The sequence below is a fragment of the Doryrhamphus excisus genome, linkage group LG15 (assembly GCF_037039965.1).
Source record: "Doryrhamphus excisus strain RoL-2023G ecotype Guam linkage group LG15, RoL_Dexc_Guam_v1.1, whole genome shotgun sequence".
Classification (NCBI taxonomy): Eukaryota; Metazoa; Chordata; class Actinopteri; order Syngnathiformes; family Syngnathidae; genus Doryrhamphus; species Doryrhamphus excisus.
Genome location: NC_136371.1, coordinates 1,816,035 through 1,840,436, shown reverse-complemented (window position 1 = coordinate 1,840,436; position 24,402 = coordinate 1,816,035). Strand labels below are relative to the sequence as shown.

The 24,402-nt window shown below is 44.2% G+C and overlaps 2 protein-coding genes across 2 annotated transcripts; one reads left to right on the top strand and one right to left on the bottom strand.

Annotated features, from left to right (window-relative positions):
* Window positions 1-1,876: 1,876 nt before the first annotated feature.
* LOC131104168 (vasopressin V2 receptor) lies at window positions 1,877-5,783 on the top strand. Its single transcript, XM_078796460.1, is given in 7 exon segments — window positions 1,877-2,283; window positions 3,128-3,373; window positions 3,440-3,456; window positions 3,458-3,584; window positions 4,300-4,516; window positions 4,585-4,809; window positions 4,885-5,783. Coding segments are annotated over 7 exon segments (1,296 nt in total). The 5' UTR covers window positions 1,877-2,004; the 3' UTR covers window positions 5,070-5,783.
* A 3,143-nt stretch (window positions 5,784-8,926) lies between these two features.
* LOC131104169 (monocarboxylate transporter 1-like) lies at window positions 8,927-24,379 on the bottom strand. The gene is made up of 5 exons (XM_058051057.2): window positions 24,196-24,379; window positions 16,006-16,328; window positions 10,796-10,939; window positions 9,907-10,716; window positions 8,927-9,827 (listed from the first exon to the last, which is right to left on the bottom strand). Exons 2-5 carry the CDS (start codon window positions 16,220-16,222, stop codon window positions 9,553-9,555), a joined length of 1,446 nt encoding a protein of 481 aa, XP_057907040.2. The 5' UTR covers window positions 16,223-16,328; window positions 24,196-24,379; the 3' UTR covers window positions 8,927-9,552.
* Between the last annotated feature and the right edge of the window lie 23 nt (window positions 24,380-24,402).

Sequence of the window (24,402 nt, the reverse complement as noted above, 5' to 3'; positions counted from 1 at the left end):
AGGTAGATTAGGTAGATTAGGACGGCATGAGTGAAAAGGGTGTGATTTACCGTCTAAGAAGAAGGGGACGGAGTGGAAAGAGAGTGGACGATGGGGCGTCAGGAGGGAACAGCATGGGCTGGCCGAGGTCACCATCAGTCATAATGAAGAACAACACACACACACACACACACACACACACAGCATGGTGCAGCCGGTGTGTGTATCAGATCAGGTTGTCCCGGCTCCCTTACGCTTGCTTCCCAGGACGCTGGTGAGTCTTTCTTGCTTACTTTTAAAAATGAATATTAAGATTGAGAGGCACGTATTCCTACTTTAGCACATTTTTTAAAAGCACAATCACGTTTAGAGACAAAGCTGTATTGATTATTTCAATGGGCGGAACCAATTTAAGGAATTAGCAGTCGAGACGTGCATCGTTACTCAGAAATCCATATACATACCAGCTGGGTGAACACTGCGTGTTTTATATGTTGTCCCAGTCATTGTGACACCAATCAAATAGGAAAATATAGTGTGCTCTAAAACCAATGTTTACAGTCCACAACACACATAATCGCAGAGGCATGCGGAGAGGGCCCCTCATGTGGGACGATCTAAATGGACACGTCCCAAAAATAAGGTCACGGCTGTTTGAATCGTCTCTCAACATTACACCCTAACTGGAAGATAATCAAAGTACACAGAATGCGAGTTCAGGAATTCTTAGTATTTACTGACAAAAGGTCCTCTGTTTCACATTGGTGGAAGTCTTACTGGGGGGGGGGGGCATCATGTGTGGGAATAAACCAACAGGAATATATTGGAATCGATCCAAATCCACAATGTCTGTCAGTGCAGTGTATGTTACCAAAAGAGGCTGCTAGAGGGCGCTATAATTCAAATGTTTGACCCGCCCCCCTCTTCCTGCTTTATGTATGTAAACTACTGATGTGACACGTGGTGAATTGTAGCTGCTAATGTTAGCTATCAACGGATGCAGTGGTGCACAGTCTGGGCCAGCAAAGTCTTCTCTGCTGGCCTAAACACTATCAGAAACACTGACCAAAATTTTTTCAACTGAATTCTGTTTTTTTTTTTATCATAATTTGTATTAATTATTGTTATTCCCAACGGTATTATTATCTCCATATCTCCAGCTTCTAGTCGTCTTCTTCTTTCTCTTTGGGCTTTTCCCTTCAGGGGTCGCCACAGCAACTCAATCTCCTCCATCCATCCATCTTCTGGAACTGTCTCCCTCACACCAACTAACCTCACGTCCTCCACTACCTTCACTACATCCATAAACCTCCTCTTTGGTCTACCTAAACGCAGCATCCTTCTACCAATATATTCACTATCTCTCCTCTGGACATGTCCCAACCATCTCAGTCTTTATCTCCAAGGCCTCTAACATGTAATGTCCCTCTGATGTACTCATTCCTGATCCTATCCATCCTGGTCACTCCCAGTGAGAACCTCAGCATCCTCATCGTTCATTCATTTTCTACCGCTTTTCCTCATGAGGGTTGCGGGGGTGCTGGAGCCTATCCCAGCTGTCTTCGGGCGAGAGGCGGGGTACACCCTGGACTGGCCGCCAGCCAATCACAGGGCACATATAGACAAACAACCATTCACACTCACATTCATACCTATGGACAATTTGGAGTGGCTAATTAACCTAGCATGTTTTTGGAATGTGGGAGGAAACCGGAGTACCCGGAGAAAACCCACACATGCACGGGGAGAACATGCAAACTCCACACAGAGATGGCCGAGGGTGGAATCGAACCCTGGTCATCCTCGCTGTGAGGTCTGCGCGCTAACCACTCAACCGGGCTGTTTTCAGATTCACCTCCCAAAGCCAGCCAGCAGGCCCACAAGTAATCCAAGCATTTTTTCGTCCTCTGGTTGATGTCTGAAAGCCTATTGCTTCTCCAAAGTTCCCAATGCCCTTGAACGCATCATCATGTAACAATGTCATTGTCAAAATGTTAGCTTGATACCTCCTCCCTCCCAGTCAGCATGTTAGTCTCCACGGCAACAGACTCCTCACCGTCCTACGAGCGCTCAGTGGTCTACGTGACCCCCCCGGCGAGCGGCACCGCCAACGACACTCAGTGGCAACGTGATACCCTGCTGGCAGCGGCTGAGGTGATGGTGCTGGCCGTCATCCTGGTTCTAGCGTTACTTGGCAACGGCCTGGTGCTGGTGGTGCTGCTGAGGAGGAGACATCATCACAACCCGCTCCATCAGTTCATGCTCAACCTCTGCCTGGCTGACCTGGTGGTGGCGCTGTTCCAGGTGACCAAAATGTCTGCTTTCGCTTTCATATCCTTTTCATTCATTTTATACCGCTGTTTCCTCGCGGGGGTCACGGGGGGTGCTGGAGCCTATCCCAGCTGTCTTCGGGCGAGAGGCGGGGTACACCCTGGACTGGTGGCCAGCCAATCACAGGGCACATATAGACAAACAACCATTCACACTCACATTCATACCTATGGACAATTTGGAGTCACAAAGGTGATTAATCATGATTAGTTAATTTAAAAACTGATTAATCTGATAAAATTTAACATCTTTTGACAGCCCTAGTTTTTTCTTCCATAATACCATTCATTCATTCATTCATTCATTTTCTTATCCCGCGGGGGTGCTGGAGCCTATCCCAGCTGTCTTCGGGCGAGAGGCGGGGTACACCCTGGACTGGTGGCCAGCCAATCACAGGGCACATATAGACAAACAACCATTCACACTCACATTCATACCTATGGACAATTTGGAGTTAGCTAATTAACCTAGCATGTTTTTGGAATGTGGGAGGAAACCGGAGTACCCGGAGAAAACCCACGCATGCACGGGGAGAACATGCAAACTCCACACAGAGGGTGGAATTGAACCCTGGTCTCCTAGCTGTGAGGTCTGCGCACTAACCACTAGACCCCCGTGCCGCCTGCTTTCATATCCTAACAGATGGATTTGGCAGTGCCTTTAATGATCTACTAGAGCAATTAATAGCTGAGTCGCGTTTGGGGTGGCCAAGGGTGGCCATGGCCACGTCTGGCCACCCACCGCAAAGCTCTGCACCAAACACGAACCAAACCAATACATGATCTCAATCTCCATTTCCCTTCCTTCCACACTGGAGGTGTTGCCCCAGCTCGTTTGGGACGTCAGGGGCCGCTTTCCTGGCCCAGACGTCTTGTGTCGCCTGGTCAAATACCTTCAAGTCCTGGGAATGTTCGCCTCCTCCTACATGATCGTTGCCATGACAATGGATCGCCATTATGCCATCTGCTGCCCCTTGCTGGCGCATCGCAGCTGGGCGACCCATCGATGGAACACCTTCATCCTGCTAGCATGGGGGCTGGCACTGCTTCTCAGTCTGCCACAGGTAGGAATCGATCAGTCATGACTTGACAGCTGGGGTGACGTACCTGTCCTCCATCTTTGTGTCCAGGTTTTCATCTTCTCGCTCAGAAGTGGCACCCGGGGTCTACGAATGCTGGGGCACCTTTGCTGAATCCTGGGGCCTCAAGGCCTACGTGACGTGGATGACCCTGGCGGTCTTCATCATCCCTGTCCTCATCATCACTGTGTGTCAGGTATACAGATAACGCGTTTGACGTGTGTCGTAACCGGTTAGCATGTGCTAGCATGAATTAACATGAGCTACATTGGCACTCAATAAGATCATCAATCGGCATTCCCACATAGCATCAGCATTTGAGAGCAAATATGACATAAGAGGAAAATACAGTATAGTAGTCTTTCTATGCAGAGTGGGAAAAAGTTATATGGTGCATTCAGGGACCATCAATCAAAGGACAAGATACACATGCAAAAACTAGACTTTTATTATTACAATTGAAATCACCAATTTCCTGGTGGTTGGGGGTCGGCTGTTTTTAAGTATCGACTGCAAAAATTCCATAGAGAATTCCATAGAGAACCTCCATGCAGGGTCTTGAGACACATGCTCACTAGCAAACTAGAGAGCTAGCGACCTAAACGGTAGCCTTCAAGTTATTTCCTTTAAACTTAAATAGCCAAAAACTTACCACTTCCACACGGATAGGGAGGATAACTATTAACAGTTATTTAACCTTTAACATGAACATTAATCAAACGTAATCGTTTTTTCTGGGTACATGATACCATACAGCATCCATATCAAACATTAAACTTTCATATCAAGGCGGGGGCCTCAAACTAGTGTCCTGCGGGCCACATTTGGCCCGCGGGCCGCGTATTTGAGACCCCTGGTATATACTATATATCCTACTGTAGATACTATAACTTATACCTTGTAATACACAGGTGCGAATCTTCATGGAGATCCATAACAATCTTTACCTGAAGTCGGAGCATCGCCTGTCCCCTTCTTCGTCCGCACCTCCATCCAGAAGAGACAGCCAGAGGGGAGGAGTCGGAAGACGGACATCCTGTCTCTCTCCACCAATCATATTGAACAACAGCCATCCCGCCAGCATCACTTCCCATTGTGGCGTCCATACTGAGATGGATGTGCACACGGGTAACATGTGGACACAAGGATTGTTTTGATTTTGTTCCTCCACCTTTTATTGTTTCTTCATGTTGCAGCCGAGCTTCAACTTGATGTTCTACCTGAGCCTGCGACGCTCCCCACCGTCTCTGCTTCTCCCAAGGTCAAATCATCCTCCCAGAAAGGAGGAGGCGAGGCGACAGCCGCCATGTCCAAGACCGTGAAGATGACTTTGGTCATAGTGGTCATCTACTCGCTCTGCTGGGCCCCCTTCTTCAGTGTTCAGCTGTGGGCAGCGTGGGACCCCGATCCACCTCAAAGTGGTGCCTCAAAGTATTTTCATCATCTTTTTATGAGTCATGTGACAGCTTCATTGAGGGCGTGACCCGTGTGTGCAGGCGCAGCGTTCACCTTGCTCATGCTGCTGGCCAGCCTCAACTCGTGCACCAATCCCTGGATCTACTCGGCCTTCTCCAGCAGCATCTCTCCAGAGCTCCGTCTTCTGCTGCTGTGTCGCACGGACACACAACGCAGAGGCTCCCTGCCAAACGACTCAACGGCCACACACACGTCCAACTACTGACGAGTGCACACAAACGCATCGCACAGAGACATGCACTATATATACATATATGTACGTATATATAGGTATATATGTGTATACGTGTATATTACCATACCATACAGACAGAAGAGAAGAAAAGTACACCTTGTTTGGAAAACCTTTAATTCTTTCCGTCACTCATCATGAAATCTCCCACATTGGCTTACAGTCAGTGTGACATAGCGTGAAATATCGGTCATTTTGATGGAAAAAAACGCAAGCAAACTATCAACCCTCCTGTATCATATCCCAAAATATATGATGCTCAAAATAGGACGTAATGCACATTTGAATGGTTAATACTGCATTGCTGTAGAATAATAATAATAATAGAGGGTTTAGTATGTGCTTTAGAGAAGAGAAAACACTTTGCTAGTTTTGGTATTTGACACTTTTATTGTAATGCAGTCGTCCCTCATTTATAGCGGCTAATTATTTCCTGACGCCACCACAATAAATGATTTCTGTCATGTTAATAAATTGAATATTTTCATAAAAAACCTGTTTATGACTTTCTAAATATTATTTTTTTTAACATTACTAGAGCCCTGTAGAGATGGAATAGAACACTTCTAATTACTATTTCATCCCTGTTTGCGACACAGTGCACAGCGGGACGGCAAGCTAGCACAGGGGTCAGCTACCTTTAGCATCAGAGCCATTTTGCCTCTTCTATTAAGAAAAGAAAAATAATTTTTAAAAGTCTGGAGCTGCAAAACAAACAAAAAAAGTTACCTGATATAAGAAAATTCTAGGTCATTTGTTTAAAATGGAAAAAAACATTTTTAATTGGGAGAATAGATGCTCTGATATTTTCATGAACGGTTTGTTTCATGTAAGAAAGACAAAGTAATGTACCACTTCCACACGCAATAGGAGGATAACTTTTTTTTCCCCACTGGCTGGCTGTAGTGTAATGTGACATTACCAATAATACACAGTAAACCTCGGATATATCGGAAATTCGCTCACAACGGACAGATAAAAAAGAACCAATTTTTCTGTAATGCATTTCCAATAAAAATTCATTGCATATATCGGATTTTTTTATAACGGATTTCGCCTATTTCGGACAAAATCTCCAGTCCCGTTCCAATGCATTTCCATTAAATTTCCGTCGCATATAATCGGATGGCCGCATCGTGGCGCTCCGATTCGCCGAATCGTGACAGGCCGCTATACGACGTCGTTTGCAGCGTTGCCTGCGCGTCCAGGTACATTGGAAACATAGTCAAGGAAGTGCCTTTTTATAACGGAGAAAATCCGATTTACGCATATACCGGATATAAATCCGATATATGCGTAAAACGGATATTTTCCGGTATACGCATATAACGGATTATTTCGCTTATATCGGACAAAACCAGCGGGAACAATTGAATCCGATATATATCCGAGGTTTACTGTACCATAGTCTACCACAAAAAAAAAATATAAATTTCTGCAACAAAACCTTATAGAGCGATGGAACGATAATCAAACCGCGATATTTTGAGGGACGACTGTAAAACAGCCGGGCTATGTGTCATTAAAAAAAAAAAAGATCTTAAAAGGAAAAGGCTTGCGTTTAGGTTAATAAAAAAAAACAGACAAAATGACTGCTGGTAAAACGCTCCTCCAAAAGTTTCGTGCTTCATATATGAACAACAACTGTAATGGATGGAAATGTTAAAACAACACACACACACACACACACACACACACACTTTGATCACACATTTACAGCCGATTGTCAGCATACAATGAGCTAATACACTTTGTAACTCATCACACTTTTAAAAATGTCTAACATCTAACAACTGTGGAAAAACGTATCTGTGATAGTGGGTCCTATTTTGGCAGCACAGCTGGTTGGGTACAAACACACACACACACACACACACACACACACACACACACACACACACAGTAATGTCACCATTGCCACAAACAGACAATACGGTGTCATTTAATACTGAGTGGTCTCATCCTTCTTTGTACTTTGATTGGCAATACTACACAGTGTACACACATTTTTCCACAAGTACACGATACGGCGGCTTTAATGCTGCGATGACCTACACTGACCTTCATTTTCCGAGCCTTCAAAATGATTCTTAGCGATCATACATCATACATCATACAGTACTGTGTATCGTCATTCTATTAGTTACGGTCAGTGCATCCTTCTTTTGTTCTTGTGCATAAAGTGTAAAAAGCAGCACGTTATTGACGACATACGCTAACATGAACGTGTGTTTTTATTTTAGCTGCTGCCCAGGACTCAAGGAGTACAGAGTAATAAATAGGGATGCTCCCATCAGGGTTTTTTATGCTGCCGATTCCCATACGGATCATCCAAGACTGAAATAGTCACATGATGAATTAGAAGTTTTTGTGGTACATGTTGGCAGTTAAGTTCCATGTGACTACACGACATGAAACGATGGCTGTGGGCCACAGGAGATCGGCTTTTGGGATCGGCGTTGAAAGGCATTTATCGGCATTTGCCGAAAAAAAAAAAAATGTAAATCCTCCCATGGATTGGAGCATGCCTGGTAATCATGTGTGTGGTGCATTATGGCAACTGGAGACCCTGAGAGTAACGTCCTCACGAGCCACGTTTACATGAGTTTTTCTCTTTCCCAAAGCAATGGTATCCATGGAAAGGAATATTCCAATCGGGTGTCGACATGCGCAACTATAATCAACCGGAATAGTCAACGGGGAATACGCAGTAAAGCGTAAACATCAACATCACGTGATACCGACTTCCTGGAGTTTTTCTTTGACTTTTTTGGAATACCTCCATATTGACACTTTTTCCTTCGTTCAGTCTTGGAATTTAGTTCGGATCAAAAACAAACTTTCCTTAGCAGTCCAGTGCCGATTGCTCGCTTCCGTCTGGACCTGCGTGTTACGTCATATCTCAGCATTCGCTGAAAGAACGCACCCGGGAACAGGAAACGATAAAGTTCGTTCATTCATTCATTTTCTACCGCTTATCCTCACGAGGGTCGTGGAGGGTGCTGGAGCCTATCCCAGCTGTCTTCCACCCTGGATTGGTGGCCAGCCAATCACAGGGCACATATAGACAAACAACCATTCACACTCACATTCATACCTATGGACAATTTGGAGTCGATAATTAACCTAGCATGTTTTTGGAATGTGGGAGGAAACCGGAGTACCCGGAGAAAACCCACGCATGCACGGGGAGAACATGCAAACTCCACACAGAGATGGCCGAGGGTGGGATTGAACCCTGGTCTCCTAGCTGTGAGGTCTGCGTGCTAACCACACGACCGCCGTGCAACCCAAGATAAAGTTGAATCTTGATAATTTTTGATAATTGATTAAGCTGGGCACATGTTTTATATAGATATGTATTTTCGTATAGAAGGGTTTAGATCAGGGGCCTCAAACTAGTGTCCTGTGGGCCACATTTGGCCCGCGGGTCTCAAACTCAATTTACCTGGGGGCCCCCGTGACCCTCGTGAGGATAAGCGGTAGAAAATGAATGAATGAATGGTCTAAAGCAGGGGTCTCAAACACGCAGCCCGTGGGCCAAATGTGGCCCGCAGGGCACTAGTTTGAGGCCCCCGCCTTGATATGAAAGTTTAATGTTAGTGCGGCCCGCGCAAGTTTGATATGGATGCTGTATGGTATCATGTACCCAGAAAAAATTATTACGTTTGATTAATGTTCATGTTAAAGGTTAAATAACTGTTAATAGTTATCCTCCCTATCCTTGTGGAAGTGGTAAGTTTTTGGCTATTTAAGTTGAAAGGAAATAACTTGAAGGCTACCGTTTAGGTAGTTTCAAGTTTAGCTCTCTAGTTTGCGAGTTAGCATGTGTCTCAAGACCCTGCAGTTGCGCAATATGTTGTAAATAAAAAGAGTATAAATGTGACTATAGTCGTGTTTTGTCATGTCTACAGGGCTCTAATAATGCTTTGTTCATTTTAATCTCACCCAGACCCTAGCTCCAGTGGCCCCCCAAGTAAATTGAGTTTGAGACCCCTGGTTTAGATTCTGTTCCACAGATGGCGCTAATGCACACCAAAGCTGCTTGCCAACCGCCAATAAACCACAGAAGAAGAAAAACACCAGGAAGAAGAACGCAGTCGTTTGAGCGGGTCCCAGATACCTCAGTCGGATTGGGGAAAGGAATATTCCACCCTTGGGAATCTGAATATCTATATATTCATTTTCTTTGGGAATGAGGCGTATACAAAAGGTTCGATTCTTTCCGTTTGAGCAAATAACCCGAATGGAATAGGAACATTTGTGTCCATGTATACGTGGCTAATGATGACTTGGATTTGAACCCTCCTGTCAGCGTCGTGTGTTGGCAGGCGGGGGTGCGCCCCCCCCCCCCCACAGGCACATCATTTTAAAAACGACATAAAAAGATGTGAGCGCGGCGCTCCATGAAGTAATTGAGTACTAGTATGTGTTTCTTGTGTGTTCTGTTGTGGTACTACACCGTGTTCTCGGCCATCTTGGAATCCTCCTCCGGCTTGACGGCGTCCGCCGCGTCGTTGCCATCCGTGTGGGACTTTGACGGCGAGGCGGGTGCTAGCATGGCAGCGCGCTCCTCCTTGGGCTCTTTACTGTCTTCCCGCTGTTTCTCCTGGTCCAACAGTCTGTAGTTTATTCCCATTCCCACAAAGAGGAAAATACTGGCGATGATGAGGGTGACGCCAGAGGAGATGTAGGTGTAGTCGTAGTGGTGGAAGTAGTTGTAGAAGCTTCCTGCATGATGGACACGGTACAAAAAAAAAGCACATAAGACGCCACGAAAATCAGCTTCAGCGCGGATTCAAAGTCCTACCCGTTAGCGGCGGGCCCAGCAGCACCGGCGCACACTCCACGATGGTGACAAGACCCACGGCCGAGGAGAACCTCTGCGCCCCCACCAGATCCATCAGGGTCTCGAACAACACAGAACTCAGCCAGCCAAATGCAAAGCCAAAGAAGATGGCGTACACCACGAATCCGGTGTAGTTGGTGGAAAGCGGCGCCAAGACATGACACACGCCGTTGTAGAGGACGGCGCCGGCGAAGAAGTACTGCACTCTGGGTCGGACCCACTTGGTGTTGGCCAGGAGGCCCATGGAGGGCCTGGCAAACATATCCACAAACGCCAGCACTGATAAAAGGAACGCCGCCTTTTCCTTGCTGATGTCTTTACTCTTGGCAAAGTTGGACAGGAAGACGAGCGGAGCGAAGAGCCCGAGGAACATGATGACGTTGCCCATCAGGTAGAGCAGGAAGCCGCGATGCTTGAACAGCGTCAGGTCGATGAAGGAGTTGATGGTCTGCAGGACCGTCTTCTTGGGCGGCGCCTGCGCCGAATCCCCTGCCTCACCGACCTCTGCGTCCGGCTTGGCGGGCTGGGCTTTGGGTCCGATGGGCCGCATGAGCGAGCCGGCCACGCAACAGTTGAGCAGAAGCCCCCCCAGGATGAGGAAGCTGCCCCTCCAGCCAAACTCGTCGTAGAGCCAGGAGTTGAGAGGCGCCAGAGTGGACAGGAAGACGGGGCTGCCGGCCATGGCGATGCCGTTGGCGATGGGCCGGCGCTTGTAGAAGTACTTCCCGATCATGGTGAGGGCTGGATTCAAGTTGAACGCCAATCCTAAGCCTGAAGAAGTTCCAAAGTCAGGAATAAGAACTAAGAAGTACAACATTGACATTCCCAGCTCTTCAATCCGACTGCTGACCTCCGACAACTCCGATGAAGAAGTAGAGCTGCTCCACGGTGTTGCAAAAGGAGGCGGCGACCAATCCCGACCCTGCCAGACAGCCACCAAGGAAGATGATTGGCCGACTGCCGAATCTGTTTACCAGGATGCTGCTGATTGGACCTGAATAAAAGGAAGAGTAGGACGCCATCAGAGGAATTTACTCATTTTTGCTATCATCAGTTTTCGTGCAGTCACGTTTTACAGCGTCAATACCGGAGCTATCATTTCATGGATGCAACCAACACCCCGACTGGTTTACTCTGGGACTTGGTCACACGGACGCACACCCGGTCGATCCCAGATCACTCGCATTAACATTCCGGGATTGCCATCTCAGTCCTCAGACTTAAATACTATTGAAAATCTGTGTTGTGGGCGGCATGGCGGTCGAGTGGTTAGCGCACAGACATCACAGCTAGGAGACCAGGGTTCAATTCCACCCTCGGCCATCTCTGTGTGGAGTTCGCATGTTCTCCCCGGTACTCCGGTTTCCTCCCACATTCCAAAAACATGCTAGGTTAATTAGCCACTCCAAATTGTCCATAGGTATGAATGTGAGTGTGAATGGTTGTTTGTCTATATGTGCCCTGTGATTGGCTGGCCGCCAGTCCAGGGTGTACCGAAGACAGCTGTTATAGGCTCCAGCACCATGCTTGGAAACCATCGAACCCGACTCAACTGGAGATGTTTTGGTAAGAGGAATGATCAGAAATACCTTCAACCGGAATCCATTCATTCATTCATTTTCTACCGCTTATCCTCACAAGGGTCGCGGGGGTGCTGGAGCCTATCCCAGCTGTCTTCGGGTACACCCTGTCCAGCCAATCACAGGGCACATATAGACAAACAACCATTCACACTCACATTCATACCTATGGACAATTTGGAGTCCTAGCATGTTTTTGGAATGTGGGAGGAAACCGGAGTACCCGGAGAACATGCAAACTCCACACAGGAGGGATTGAACTCGGGTCTCCTAGCTGTGAGGTCTGCGTGCTAACCACTCTAGTGCTAGTCTAGCACTGTCCCTAAGTCAAAGCTGATCTTGTGTTGCCAAAAAAAATCCCATTTGAGAGGCTGTAATCACATTAAATTGACATTAACAAAAAAAAAACAATCCATTAAATACTAAAATAGTTGTGGATTAATTGGATAATCGATTAATCATTAATTAATTGTTGCAGCGCTAGTGATAAATAAATCAGACAGCAGCAAAGACAATTAAAGAGCTGTCCATTTGTCACCAACAGGTGGTGCTACAGTCTAAGAAGAGAATCTGCTTGTGTAACCACTGCTTGGCTGGCTAGATGATGGACAGAGAGGAAGAAGGGAGGGATGAACAAAAAGAGTGAGGCAACGTGGAGAGCTCGGCCTGAAACAAACACTTCATAGATTCTATTGGCAATGAAAGTACTCAGCGCAGACAGCAGCTCCACATCGAACAGATGACGCGACGGTTGAAGAGAAAGAGCACAGCAGAGGAAGGACAACGGCAGAGGAAGAGAAGGAGAGAGAAATCATCCTTCGTGCCTCCCTTGCGTGCCAAGCTCCCTATGAATGGACTCTCACATGGATCCAGGCTAAGCATCTCTGCAGGGTGTGAATACAAAGTAAAAGACCACCGAGTGATGAGGACGTTTCAAGCTAAGCTTTGTCAGGATGTACAATATTTTCACTATGATATGCTAATGCTAATGCTAATGGTTTTATTTCATTTGAACATGCATCAGATTACAATTGAATGCATCCCATAATCAGTTCCCAGTTCCACATGTCCAAAAGGAGTAGGAAGAAGCAAAGCTTATTAAATCCTACCCCTCCATCTGGTACTTTTACAATCAGTAACTGTTACATTTGTTCACTTCCTGCTTTCCATAATACAGTATAATGTTTTTTTAAAGGAACATTGGTGTTTATACTTTTATGCCACTCATGCCCCAGAGCTCGCCATGACCGAAGACAAGAATGGTTGTAAATAGTACCGGACATGCTCTTCAGCGAGGACGTATCGGCTCCAACCAGCTCCCACTGTAACCCTTGGCAACCACAACAGTCGTCTTTGCATGACATCATCATTGATTATTCATCACCAGGCATGAATAATCAACTTACGCCAAATGAAACTGTTACACAAGCTTAAATCCAATGCTTTATTTCCCAGCAGTCCAGTCAATCGATTGTTTACCTTTTATAAACAATGTTAAACTGATATAGCTCATCCTGAGTGGAAACTTTGGTGGACGCAGATCCATGTAGTTGGATCATAGGAATATAAATCAATGCATGGATGTATTGATGAATTGCTACACCCTGAATTTCTTTGGATCTGGGAATGGTGTCTAGTTTTTGAGGATCTTTTGGTCGACTTCACTTTGCCAGGCAGGTCCTTTTTCATTTAGTGAGTTCTTGATTGAGAACACGTGTGGCAGTAATAGGTGATGTGATAAACCACAGTTACGTTAGATCCCGTAGACTGACAAAAAGATAATAAAAGTGTAAAGGTCAACATGCATCGGCTCCCTCAAAACAGTTGCAGTCCAAATTTGATCTACTCTCAATAAAACTAACTCAGAAGCAGTTATTCCTGGCTAAATGTTAGAGACCTCAATTTGTCTTTTACACAAGTGTGGCAAAGTTCCGCTTCTGTGTGGTAGCTATCGACCGATCTCACGGTTAAATGTTGATTCAAAAATTATTTTGAAGATTCCTGCCCAACGATTACAAAGGGTTTTACTCAGTATAATATCTCCCTATTTTATTGGGGATTGTTGTTTGTGCAACTTGTTATACTTCCAATAAAGAAAGCCCCCTCACTAAAAAAAAACAGTGTAAAGGTAGCTATAGGGGTGCTACTTCATGTCGACAGGGCTCTAATAATAGTAAAAAAATCACATTAAGAAAGTCATAAGCAGGTTTTCTATGCTAAAATATTAAATGTATTAATACTGAATCCTACTTTGGGGTTGTGGTTGGAGCCAGTAGATAGACAAAAGTGTCAGTTTGACTGCTTAACTAATCAATAATAGATTAAAACTTTTCAAATCCTGAATATCAACACTAAAGCTCTGTTTATACTAAAGCTGCAAAGTACAGGATGTGTGCAAATGTTGGGTGGGGTTGGCCACTCTGGATGCACCATTGGGAAAAAAATAATCCACCTGGCAAATACTATACCAAATATTACAATCTTTCAGAGCAAGGTTTATTTGTGTGTTCACGGGAGAAATGCAAGAAACTGTAGACTTCGACATTGTTTCCAGTTATGTATAAAGGTTATAAAATGGGAAACTATTGATTATATTGCACATTGTGTTTACACCGTGTGCAAATACTTGAAGCCATTGTATTCCAACGTCACATGAGAAAAGGACGCAGCTGGATTTACTAAACGTGTCAGCAGATGGTGGTGAAACTTGTTGAGAGAACAAAAGAGACACCATAAAATTCTAGTAATACAATATCCTTGCAGGCCAATACTGAAACCAAAACAGGATTTTGACTTGTTTGATATATAAAAGGTGGCAAGGCTCTCAAATGTAACAAATCCACCATAAAGACACGCAAGCTGAGACTCTTGGTTCAGAAACAGATTGACATTCACGCACACGGCAACGAATGGCCAGTGACGGTCTTTGTTGCTATTTGGCAAAATACAAAGAGGGCAGTGAGGAGGGTTCTCAGAGGTATTATATAAACCATGCGTTCTCCCTCCCTCCATCATGTGGCTGCGTTCTCTCTGGCTTCTCGCAGTTTAACAGTCAGCGAGCCACCAGAGAGTGAAACCAGATGTACAGAGAAATATCGTTATATGATATATATATCACAATATTTTTTTTCCCACAAAGGGTGAGTTTAAACTAAATCAAAACCAAATGTGCATATTGGAGTTTGTGCCAAGTTTTGAGGTGGTCAAAATTATTTTTTTGATGCTCTGGATTCTAACTACTGAGTTGCTGTTGTTAGCCTGTTAGCTTCAACAGCAGACTCCGTGTTCGATCTGTGTTCAGATCTGTGTTCGGAAAGTTGCCATTCTGGATGACAAATTTATCATTGTTTAAAAGGTACTTAATCGATTGCATCGATACTCGGAAATAAAGCACAGAGGCTTTTTAAAATGATTTTAATGTCCACGTATTTATTTCACGATCACACTTGTTTAGTTTTTGGCTAAAAGGTTACTGAATCATTTCAGATCGTATCATTCTAAATGAACTAATATCGTCCTTGAATGGTATCGGCAACCAGAAATACCGATACAAAAAATCCTGACATCCCTACGGTATGACATCAAGATGTGTATGTTTTGTTTAGAAAGCTTATCATATATTGACCTACCCATTGGGGGTTGGTTTGCCCCCCCACCGTACAATTTAGTGGAAAGACTTTGGACATCCCTGATGTAAGCAGTCAAGATCCGGTACAACCCAGCCAAGAAAAAGGCTGATAAGAAGACAAGTATGCACATTCCGTATTTACTCTGGCTTGGTTTCTTTCACATCCCACACACTAAAGCATTGGATTTCCCACAGTCCACAAGAAGTGAAATACAAGTCAACGGTCGGCACTCCCACTCAACTGCTCAAGGCTCTCACCATAGACAAACAGGCTTTTGTCTACTAACGTGATCCTGAAATTTCAGTGGCTAAAAACTGAGGAACACGACTCTAATGCTCAAGTAACAAATACCAAGTTTATATCAGTGCAAGCAGGCATCATCTGTCGGCTACACAACCCGACGTGGACCTGGCAATACGGATGAATTGTGAAATCAGGAAGGGGAGGGAAAGTGAAAACAAAGTGAGAAGGAAGGGAAAAAAAATAACTGGTTCAACATCTGTCTCCTGTAATGCGTTTTACTTCTTGTATTCCTTCAACAGTGGTCCCTGAAGCTTTAATGTCCTGAATAAAAAAAATCTAACGGGATTCCAAAGAGAACATACATTTGAGCAACACAAATGATATCATGCAGCTTTGTGTTGAATATCTTGAAAGGGAAAAAATTAGGATTTGGGGCAAAAAGTTGATCTAATCCAGTGCAACTTCATTGTCGTGCATAATCCTGCCTTCCCGTAAAAACAGCCTGCTTCTGTATCTGCAGCGGCTCAAAAAAAGCAAGATTGTTATGATAACCGAAGCGTGCTTGGTAGCGACATGACATATTTCACATATGACATAAAAGCACTCACCTCCTGCGTACATGACAGCCAACATGATGGACGAAATCCATGACACCTGGCTGGGCGTGGCTTCGAAGATCACCTCAATGTCTTTGAAGAAGACAGTTATAGATTTTGGGAAAGCGTAGGAGAAGCCAATGGAAATAAAGGCCCCCACTACCACCGCCCAACCCCAGCCCCCCTCGGGAGGGGTGTATCCTGCAGGGCCACCTGCTGGTGGAGGCATGTCTGGTCAAGGAGAAGACGTTGGAAGAACGAATCCTGCCGTAGGTGAACCCAAGATGATCTCTGAAGGACTTGGGGGGGCTCAAATCTGCGCTTAAAAGCAAGACCTGTGAAGAAACAATGCAGGGATTTAGTTAGTCAACAGGGATGATTCGGGAAGGTCAAAGAGATAACGAAGACACCATGTTCCCTGCTTTCCTAATTCCAAGTGCTTTATCTCATATGTGGTCCGCTGGGAAGAAAAACATGCAAGGGGAAGGTGGTTCACGAATAAATAAATCAATTAGGAAAAAATGTTGGTAAGAGTTATAGAACCTTGAAGGCGGCTGATTTTGACATGGAAATGTCTTTTTTGGAGAAGAACTGCATGTTCTGCAGAGAGTCCGGACCATTTACAGTTAATGCAAAACAGCTGTGAGTGAGATTTCACTATATATTCATTGGGACAAGCCACTGAGATGCATGCAAGGAGCCTTAAGTTGGGGCTTAATGATTTTTTCTGGTAATAAATTCATGAAGTTATCAAGTACAAATGCATAACTAGATTCAACAAAAATATAAATGCAACACTTTTATTGTTGCTTCATGAACTGAACTGAAAGATCTAAAAGTTTTTGTATGTGCACAAAAGGCCTGATTGTATTGCATGGATGCGTCTTAGACTGGCCACAATAAAAGGTCACCCCAACATTGCAACCACAATAAAAGAGCTCATGTTTAGTGTTTTGTTTAAATTCAGAGTCTGTAAAACGCTACAAACTTTAGTCCTTATAATTGAATACACTTTTCTCAAAGCTCATTTGCCACCGCCCAACCCCAGCCCCCCTTCAGGAGGGTTTTATCCTGCAGGGCCACCTGCTGGAGGCAAGCCACTGAGATGCATCATCTTATTCTCTCAGGGATTCTCTGTCTCCCGGTAGAGGAACGCCCTCATATCGGTGGTCAACACGGTCCAAACTACCCACTCAAGATATTCAAGTGTACTCTCTTGTAAGTAATGGTTTGGTCAAGAACCGGGCTTCACTCCTAAGACTGTAGATGTCACTTTCTGTGCAGACAGGATTGTGTCATTTTAGAGTAGTCAGCTTTTATTTTATATTTCTATTTAACTTCCAAACTACCTGTACAGTGGCGTTCCTTCAGTGACGACACCCAGTCATCTTTTCTGATACCCATTATGTCATTGTATGGTCATATCACCTTGTACTTCAGTACGAGGTGCATTAATAAAAAAAAAACCTAAACTGCATTATGGAAAGCAGGAAGTGAACAAATGTAACAGTTACTGATTGTAAAAGTACCAGATGGAGGGGTAGGATTTAATAAGCTTTGCTTCTTCCTACTCCTTTTGGACATGTGGAACTGGGAACTGATTATGGGATGCACTCAATTGTAATCTGATGCATATTCAAATGAAATAAAACCATTATTGTTACCATAATTTACATTTCGGGACAAACAAGAACATCATACTAAACATGTATAAAGAAACTACTATTTATTAAGTTTGGGAAATATTCAGCCTTGCTTGTGGTAACTAATTAACAAGCAATGCTGGTGCTCTCCTACAGGCATTTAGTTGTCAATAACCAGACTTGAGCAATCATTACACCGGCAGCCTGTTGTCCTCTGTGGTCAGTTCATATTCTTAAAGCAAAAGTATAGTTGCTATGTAGAATTCTCGTAGACGCAGTAATACACATGCTATGGACCAATGAAATTAGTGGTGGCATCAGTGTTGCAAATACGCCCAGTTCCTGCGTAAAATTTTGGAGTCAACTTCCTATGGTGGAAAAGGAGCTATTGTCCCTTGGACCAGCTCACTTGATTGTTTCCTGTGTCATTACCACAATAAGCTGCCGCTACTAGAGTCATTTAACTTGGCAGCTCAGAGCTTTACTTTCCCCCTTCCCCAACAAGCATAACATCCGGCTGTTTTGCACCATTTGAACAATGTCAATGTTGATGTAGTACTTTTCTTCAGACAGCTCTACATCATTCCAGGAGATTTGGTAAAACCAATGACCAACTTAATGACCTGCAGTAGGTCATACACTATCTTCTCCATAAACAAGGAAGGTTGAGAGCAGAGTCAACACTCAGGGTCACCAACCCTTGAAATGAACAGAAACACGTTAGCGCTGCGAGAAGTCTGCATTTGTGTCACTTCTTCACTCTTTAGAAAGTTCATTATCAGATAATAATAAACCGTCTAGGGTTGACTATCCAAGATCCAATCAAGTTATGCGATATATCTGTTTTTTTTAGATTAATGAGTTTGAATAAGGACGGTACGGCGGTCGAGTGGTTAGCGCGCAGACCTCACAGCTAGGAGACCAGGGTTCAATTCCACCCTCGGCCATCTCTGTGTGGAGTTTGCATGTTCTCCCTGTGCATGCGTGGGTTTTCTCCGGGTACTCCGGTTTCCTCCCACATTCCAAAAACATGCTAGGTTAATTAGCGACTCCAAATTGTCCATAGGTATGAATGTGAGTGTGAATGGTTGTGAAATGTCTATATGTGCCCTGTGATTGGCTGGCGACCAGTCCGGGGTGTACCCAGCCTCACCCCGGACCCAGCCTCATCCCCAAAGGCAGCTGGGATAGGCTCCTCTCTCTTAACTCTTAACCAACAATGCTCAAACAATACTGGGCCTTCATTGGATCGGTTTGGTAATTACATGTTGTATGATGACATCTAAATGTAAGACTGGCATACCTAACCGGTTTGTTATGAAGGCCCGAGGGAGAATAAACATCAAAGTATTCCAAATCACTGTTGGAAAACTACGTGTGAGGACGTTACAGCCCGTGGCATCAATTTGGGCACATGTCAAAATATCTTAAAACAAAATCCCTTTGCCCCTCCCCCCACAGGACCTCACCAACACAGCCATGCATACTCTCACACACTTGTGCAAACATTAGTTTTGGTCACTGAAGCTCTGCTCCGCTACCACCGTTGACCTGTTCCACCACAGCACAGCCACGAATGAATGTCAAAAACCAGGCAAACCCATTAAAACGCTGCCACGTCAGATCAAAGTCAAGCAGGGAATACGGAGACCATCAGGTCTGGAGCTCAGACTCGGCTTGCTCTTCCTGTTCTCAAAATGGAATGTGATGACACTGCTTTAGTTATACCAGCAATCTCTCAGAGGCCTCCACGGCACAGAAAGCGTTGACGATACATAAAGTACATTGGGATACTGGTCTTTGGACACCAAGATTCTTGGCCCTCAAAAGAACTTAGGAATGTATAATTATATGTACACTCAAGAAAAGGTTCTGAGATATATTGCATGACAGAATACAATTATATCCAGCAACAAAGCTTAATGTAGTAGAAGGTTTTAGAACTTTAGATTGACTTGAACCAATCAAAACAAATTCCTCTTCTAAAATGTGCTTCCATGCACTCTGGTTTTGAGTCCAAACAAGCACCCTGGTCTGAAACTAACTGCGAGGAAGTGAGTTCCACATGAACTGCAAACACTAAGGTGTTTAAAATTAGACACCCACAATCTGGTCCTGGAAATGACTATTTAATGATAGGCGGGGTGTCAAAGTCACCAGACACCTGCAACCGGTTTCTGAAGCTTCCCCGGGTCAGGTTTCAAACATGCCCAGGTTAATTAAGACATACAGAAGTGTCGGGAAGTTCTTCTTATACAAGAGGGATCAGAGATTTTTTGGTTGAAGCAAAAATATGTGAAAACTCAGATGGAACGTCTTGTTTGATGGAATGAGCACTAAATATGGGATTCTCAATTTGGGGTCCAAGGAGCCATAAGTTGGGGCTTAATGGTTTTTTAGTGTAGACCCAGTATGTGCAACGGCGGTCATCTCTGCAGACTAGCTCTGCACATGTTGGGCTCGAACCCACGACCACATACAGTAAGTCCACTGACTGAGTGATCTAAAAAAAAAAAACACATTTCTTAAGGTCAGCTAATGAGGTCTAACCAAAGTACTATCACAACTCCAACGGTTGGCATCCGGACTTGTGTTTTCTTCTGCTTCACCACAAGCCCTCTACTTCCCATGCTTGGTTACCCTTTCACGCCACCATGTACTCTTCTGATGCCTGAAATTTCTTGTTTCACTTATTAGGCCGCTGAAACCGCTCTCTCTCTCTTACACACACAACTCTTAAATGGGAAGCATGCTTTACAAATGAGACTGTCACAAGATCCCTATGCTGCTCAGGAGCTCCATTAGATGTGTATGTGTCTCTTTGTGTGAGCGGGCACCAGTAAAGCAGGGCAACTCCTGAAGGAATTATCAATGAGGCCATTCATTTGGCTGCAAAAGCATGCAGATGTGAAGAAGTGATGGAAAATGACAAGGAGGTTATTCGTTTGGGCACTGGGGGGGGGGTCGTATGTCATCCTGACTATTCAAGAGTTAAAGAGGATACGCTGCCCTTATAATTACCTTGAAAGACTTAGCAAGCCCGCTTATAGAGAATAACAAAGAACATTAGCGGATATTTCACTCATTCAATCAGCTGCAGTTGGATTAATAGCTCAAAGAGGACCTCTGATACCCCTTAAGTCCACTTAACGGCTAAAAGGCTGCGTAACGCTAACCAGCTTAACATAACTGACCTCTTGAACATTTGTGTTGGTGGAGCGCCATTTATGCCAAGAGTGCACACACACACACACACGTGTAATCCTCAGTACACTCCAGATGTCATATTTAGTTCCCTACTGGGAACGGTCCAGGTGAGTCGTTGGGTGACCACACACTCAGGGCACAAACTGGTGCTCTTTCGACTGGGGGACAAAAACAATGGCGACATGTGTGCCCAGAAACCTTTTAAACAAGACTTGTTTGGCAGTGAAATTTTCCATGATGTGTATTTATGATAGTAAATTAAAAATTAAGCTACTAATATATAAAGATGGGGCGGCACGGCGGTCGAGTGGTTAGCGCGCAGACCCCACAGCTAGGAGACCAGGGTTCAATTCCACCCTCGGCCATCTCTGTGTGTAGTGGTGGCCAGCCAATCACAGTGCACATGTAGACAAACAACCATTCACACTCACATTCATACCTATGGACAATTTGGAGTGGCCAATTAACCTAGCATGTTTTTGGAATGTGGGAGGAAACCGGAGTACCTGGAGAACATGCAAACTCCACACAGAGATGTGGAAGAGGGTGGAATTGAACCCTGGTCTCCTAGCTGTGAGGTCTGCGCGCTAACCACTTGACCGCCGTGCTTAATTGGTGACTCCAAATTGTCCATAGGTATGAATGTGAGTGTGAATGGTTGTTTGTCTATATGTGCCCTGTGATTGGCTGGCCACCAGTCCAGGGTGTACTCTGCCTCTCGCCCGAAGACAGTTGGGATAGGCTCCAGCAACCCCCCGCGACCCTTGTGAGGAAAAAGCGGTAGAAAATGAATGAATGAATATATAAAGATGCAAATGCAAACTTTGTTCCATTAAATGAAACCATTACCATTACTATATCTCTGGGATATCTGACACAGTAATATTATTTTCTTCCCATGTTTACCTGCGAGAACTTAGCATCCTGTGCGCTCATTGGTCAGTCAATAAAACTCCCACTGATATGTCCTTGTCGGGTCGACGGCCATGAAAACTTGCATCGAGATTCGCAAGGCAGCGTATGCACGATAACATGCCCAAGGTTAACCTAAACAGGTTGAGTTGAATATAAACGGTGAATGGACGAGAACTCAGCTCAGAACTTTTTGAAAATTTGTATTTGTATTTGTACGTTTTTGGACAAACATTATGTATTATACATAACATTTTATATTTGCATCCTAATGATGATTTTAGGCTCAGTGTGCTCGCAAACTATGTCAAATAACTGTACAGTAACTAGGGGGGGCGCGGCTATGCAAACAATCAATTCCAGACTTTGTCCCAGTACATCAATCCAACAGGGGCTGGATAGAGCCCACATTATTACAACAGCGTGTGCTAACATCTTAAGCAAGGAGTAGGAGTGATGTCGGCCGTGCGTATTTTACATTGCTAATAAAACTATACCTCAGGTACATAATAAAATAAATAGGTCAGTTTTTCTCATACCTATTAGGGTTTATTTCGGGTGGTTTGGCTCGTGGTATAAAGTCAGTTGGAAAACCGATTGTAGTACTGAACGCGGCGCTTTGGAGAAAAATAAAATCAGCGAGGCTGACGTATTATTGTTATGTTTATTGCCATGTTTGCAACTTCACACGGCTCATAATATATATATATGAAGTAATTATAGTATATATGGTAATGGTTTTATTTCATTTGAACATGCATCAGATTACAATTGAATGCATCCCATAATCAGTTCCCAGTTCCACATGTCCAAAAGGAGTAGGAAGAAGCAAAGCTTATTAAATCCTACCCCTCCATCTGGTACTTTTACAATCAGTAACTGTTACATTTGTTCACTTCCTGCTTTCCTAATATGGGTTAAGGTTTTTTTGTTTGTTTTTTTTGTCACACACCGAAGTACGAGGTGATTTGACCATACAATGACATAATGGGTACCATAATAACTGCCAATATAGTGATATATATGTGCCCCGCCCCGCTTCTACTCATGTTTTAATTGTGTATTAACGAATGAATTTTGTATTTTGGTGTGTTTCTACTCTGTTTACTTGCTTTATTCAACTCCATTCTTCTGTAAAGTGTCTTTGAGTATTTTGAAAAGCGCTATATGAATAAAATGTATTATTATTATTATTATTATTATATATAGCACATCATGACTGGTTCGAGACTCTTCATCCTTGTATTTAGCAAACATCAACTGCTTGTATTGTTTCTTGAATTGGCTCATCGTTGTGCATTGTTTATAAATATATATATATATATATATATATAAATAGTTAAAGTCTCAAGGATCATGTACACACATACACATATAGCTGAATAATAAACAATACATATAGCAACAATCAATCCAAGTCAATTTCAGATAAAAAAATTAATGTGCAGATTTGAACTCAGGTTTAAGCCGTGCCCATTCCAAATTAAACCACACCCGCTCCTGGTTTATACCACGCCCACTATGTGTAAGGATACAAACAAATACAGATAGTGGCGTACCAGCTCATCGCTATTTAGCACTTGAATTTTAAGTTATCTGTTCTATATCTATCTATCTATCCATCTATCTATCTATCCATCTTCACCCCCCAATGGTAGCTGGTTTGGTTGAACAAATTCCAATCACACCTTTTGCAAAATTTGCACTAACAACCTGACAGAAGTCAGGAAAAGCAACAAGTCAGAATCCAAACACACATTACATATTGAAATTGCCAGTTTACGACTGGTTTGGACTCTGTGAACATGACACGAGTGTGTAGTGTTGCACAATGATGGGAGCATCCAAGAGGAACATTTTGTGACACAACACTACCTAACTCACACAGGCCAGTAAACACAAAGTTCAAGAGGCTCACTGAGAATGTTTAGGAACTTGAATGCAACTATTCAGTTTTACATGCTGACCTAAGATGGTCATTTAACACACCACCCCACAGTAAGCCCCACTGTAACAACAGCCATGATGCAATACTTTTGGGTTGTACACGACACAATCAAATGCACATCAAGTCCCCTTCCACGCCATGTGGACCAAGTCTGGCTCGGCGCCGACCCCACTGGTTGAGCCACAAGGTCGGCCACACGCCGACTGCTCAGATGCGCCCAAAGGGGGTGGCGTGGGGTGGTGTGGTGTGGTGTGGGGGGGGGTGACTGAAGCACCAGCATCACGCCATGAAAACCCTCCTCGGTTATACAGTACCTACTTTGGGTGGAAGCTAGCCGCCTTAGTTGACTTAGTTCACCAAACAGCAACAATTTGTATTTTAAACAGAGCAAGCGAATGTTGCTGTAACCCAAATTAGCTTACAGTTCAACAGTCGCTTTATTCCGCCACCGCGGCTTTGTCTCGGAAGCCTCTTTTTTGTCTCTATTCTCACCTTGCTGTGGTTCCGCCGGCGTCTTGCTGGTACAACCCGGGGGCGACAGTATGTTAGCTAAATACACAACCAGCCTGTCGGGATGCCCTTGCGCGTTAGTCCTTCTGGAGCTAGCGGGACCAGACTGGACGATTTTGAGCGCCCAACCAGATGATGGTGTGACGACGCCACAGTCAGCGCGCATGCGTACAAAAGCTCAGCAGCACT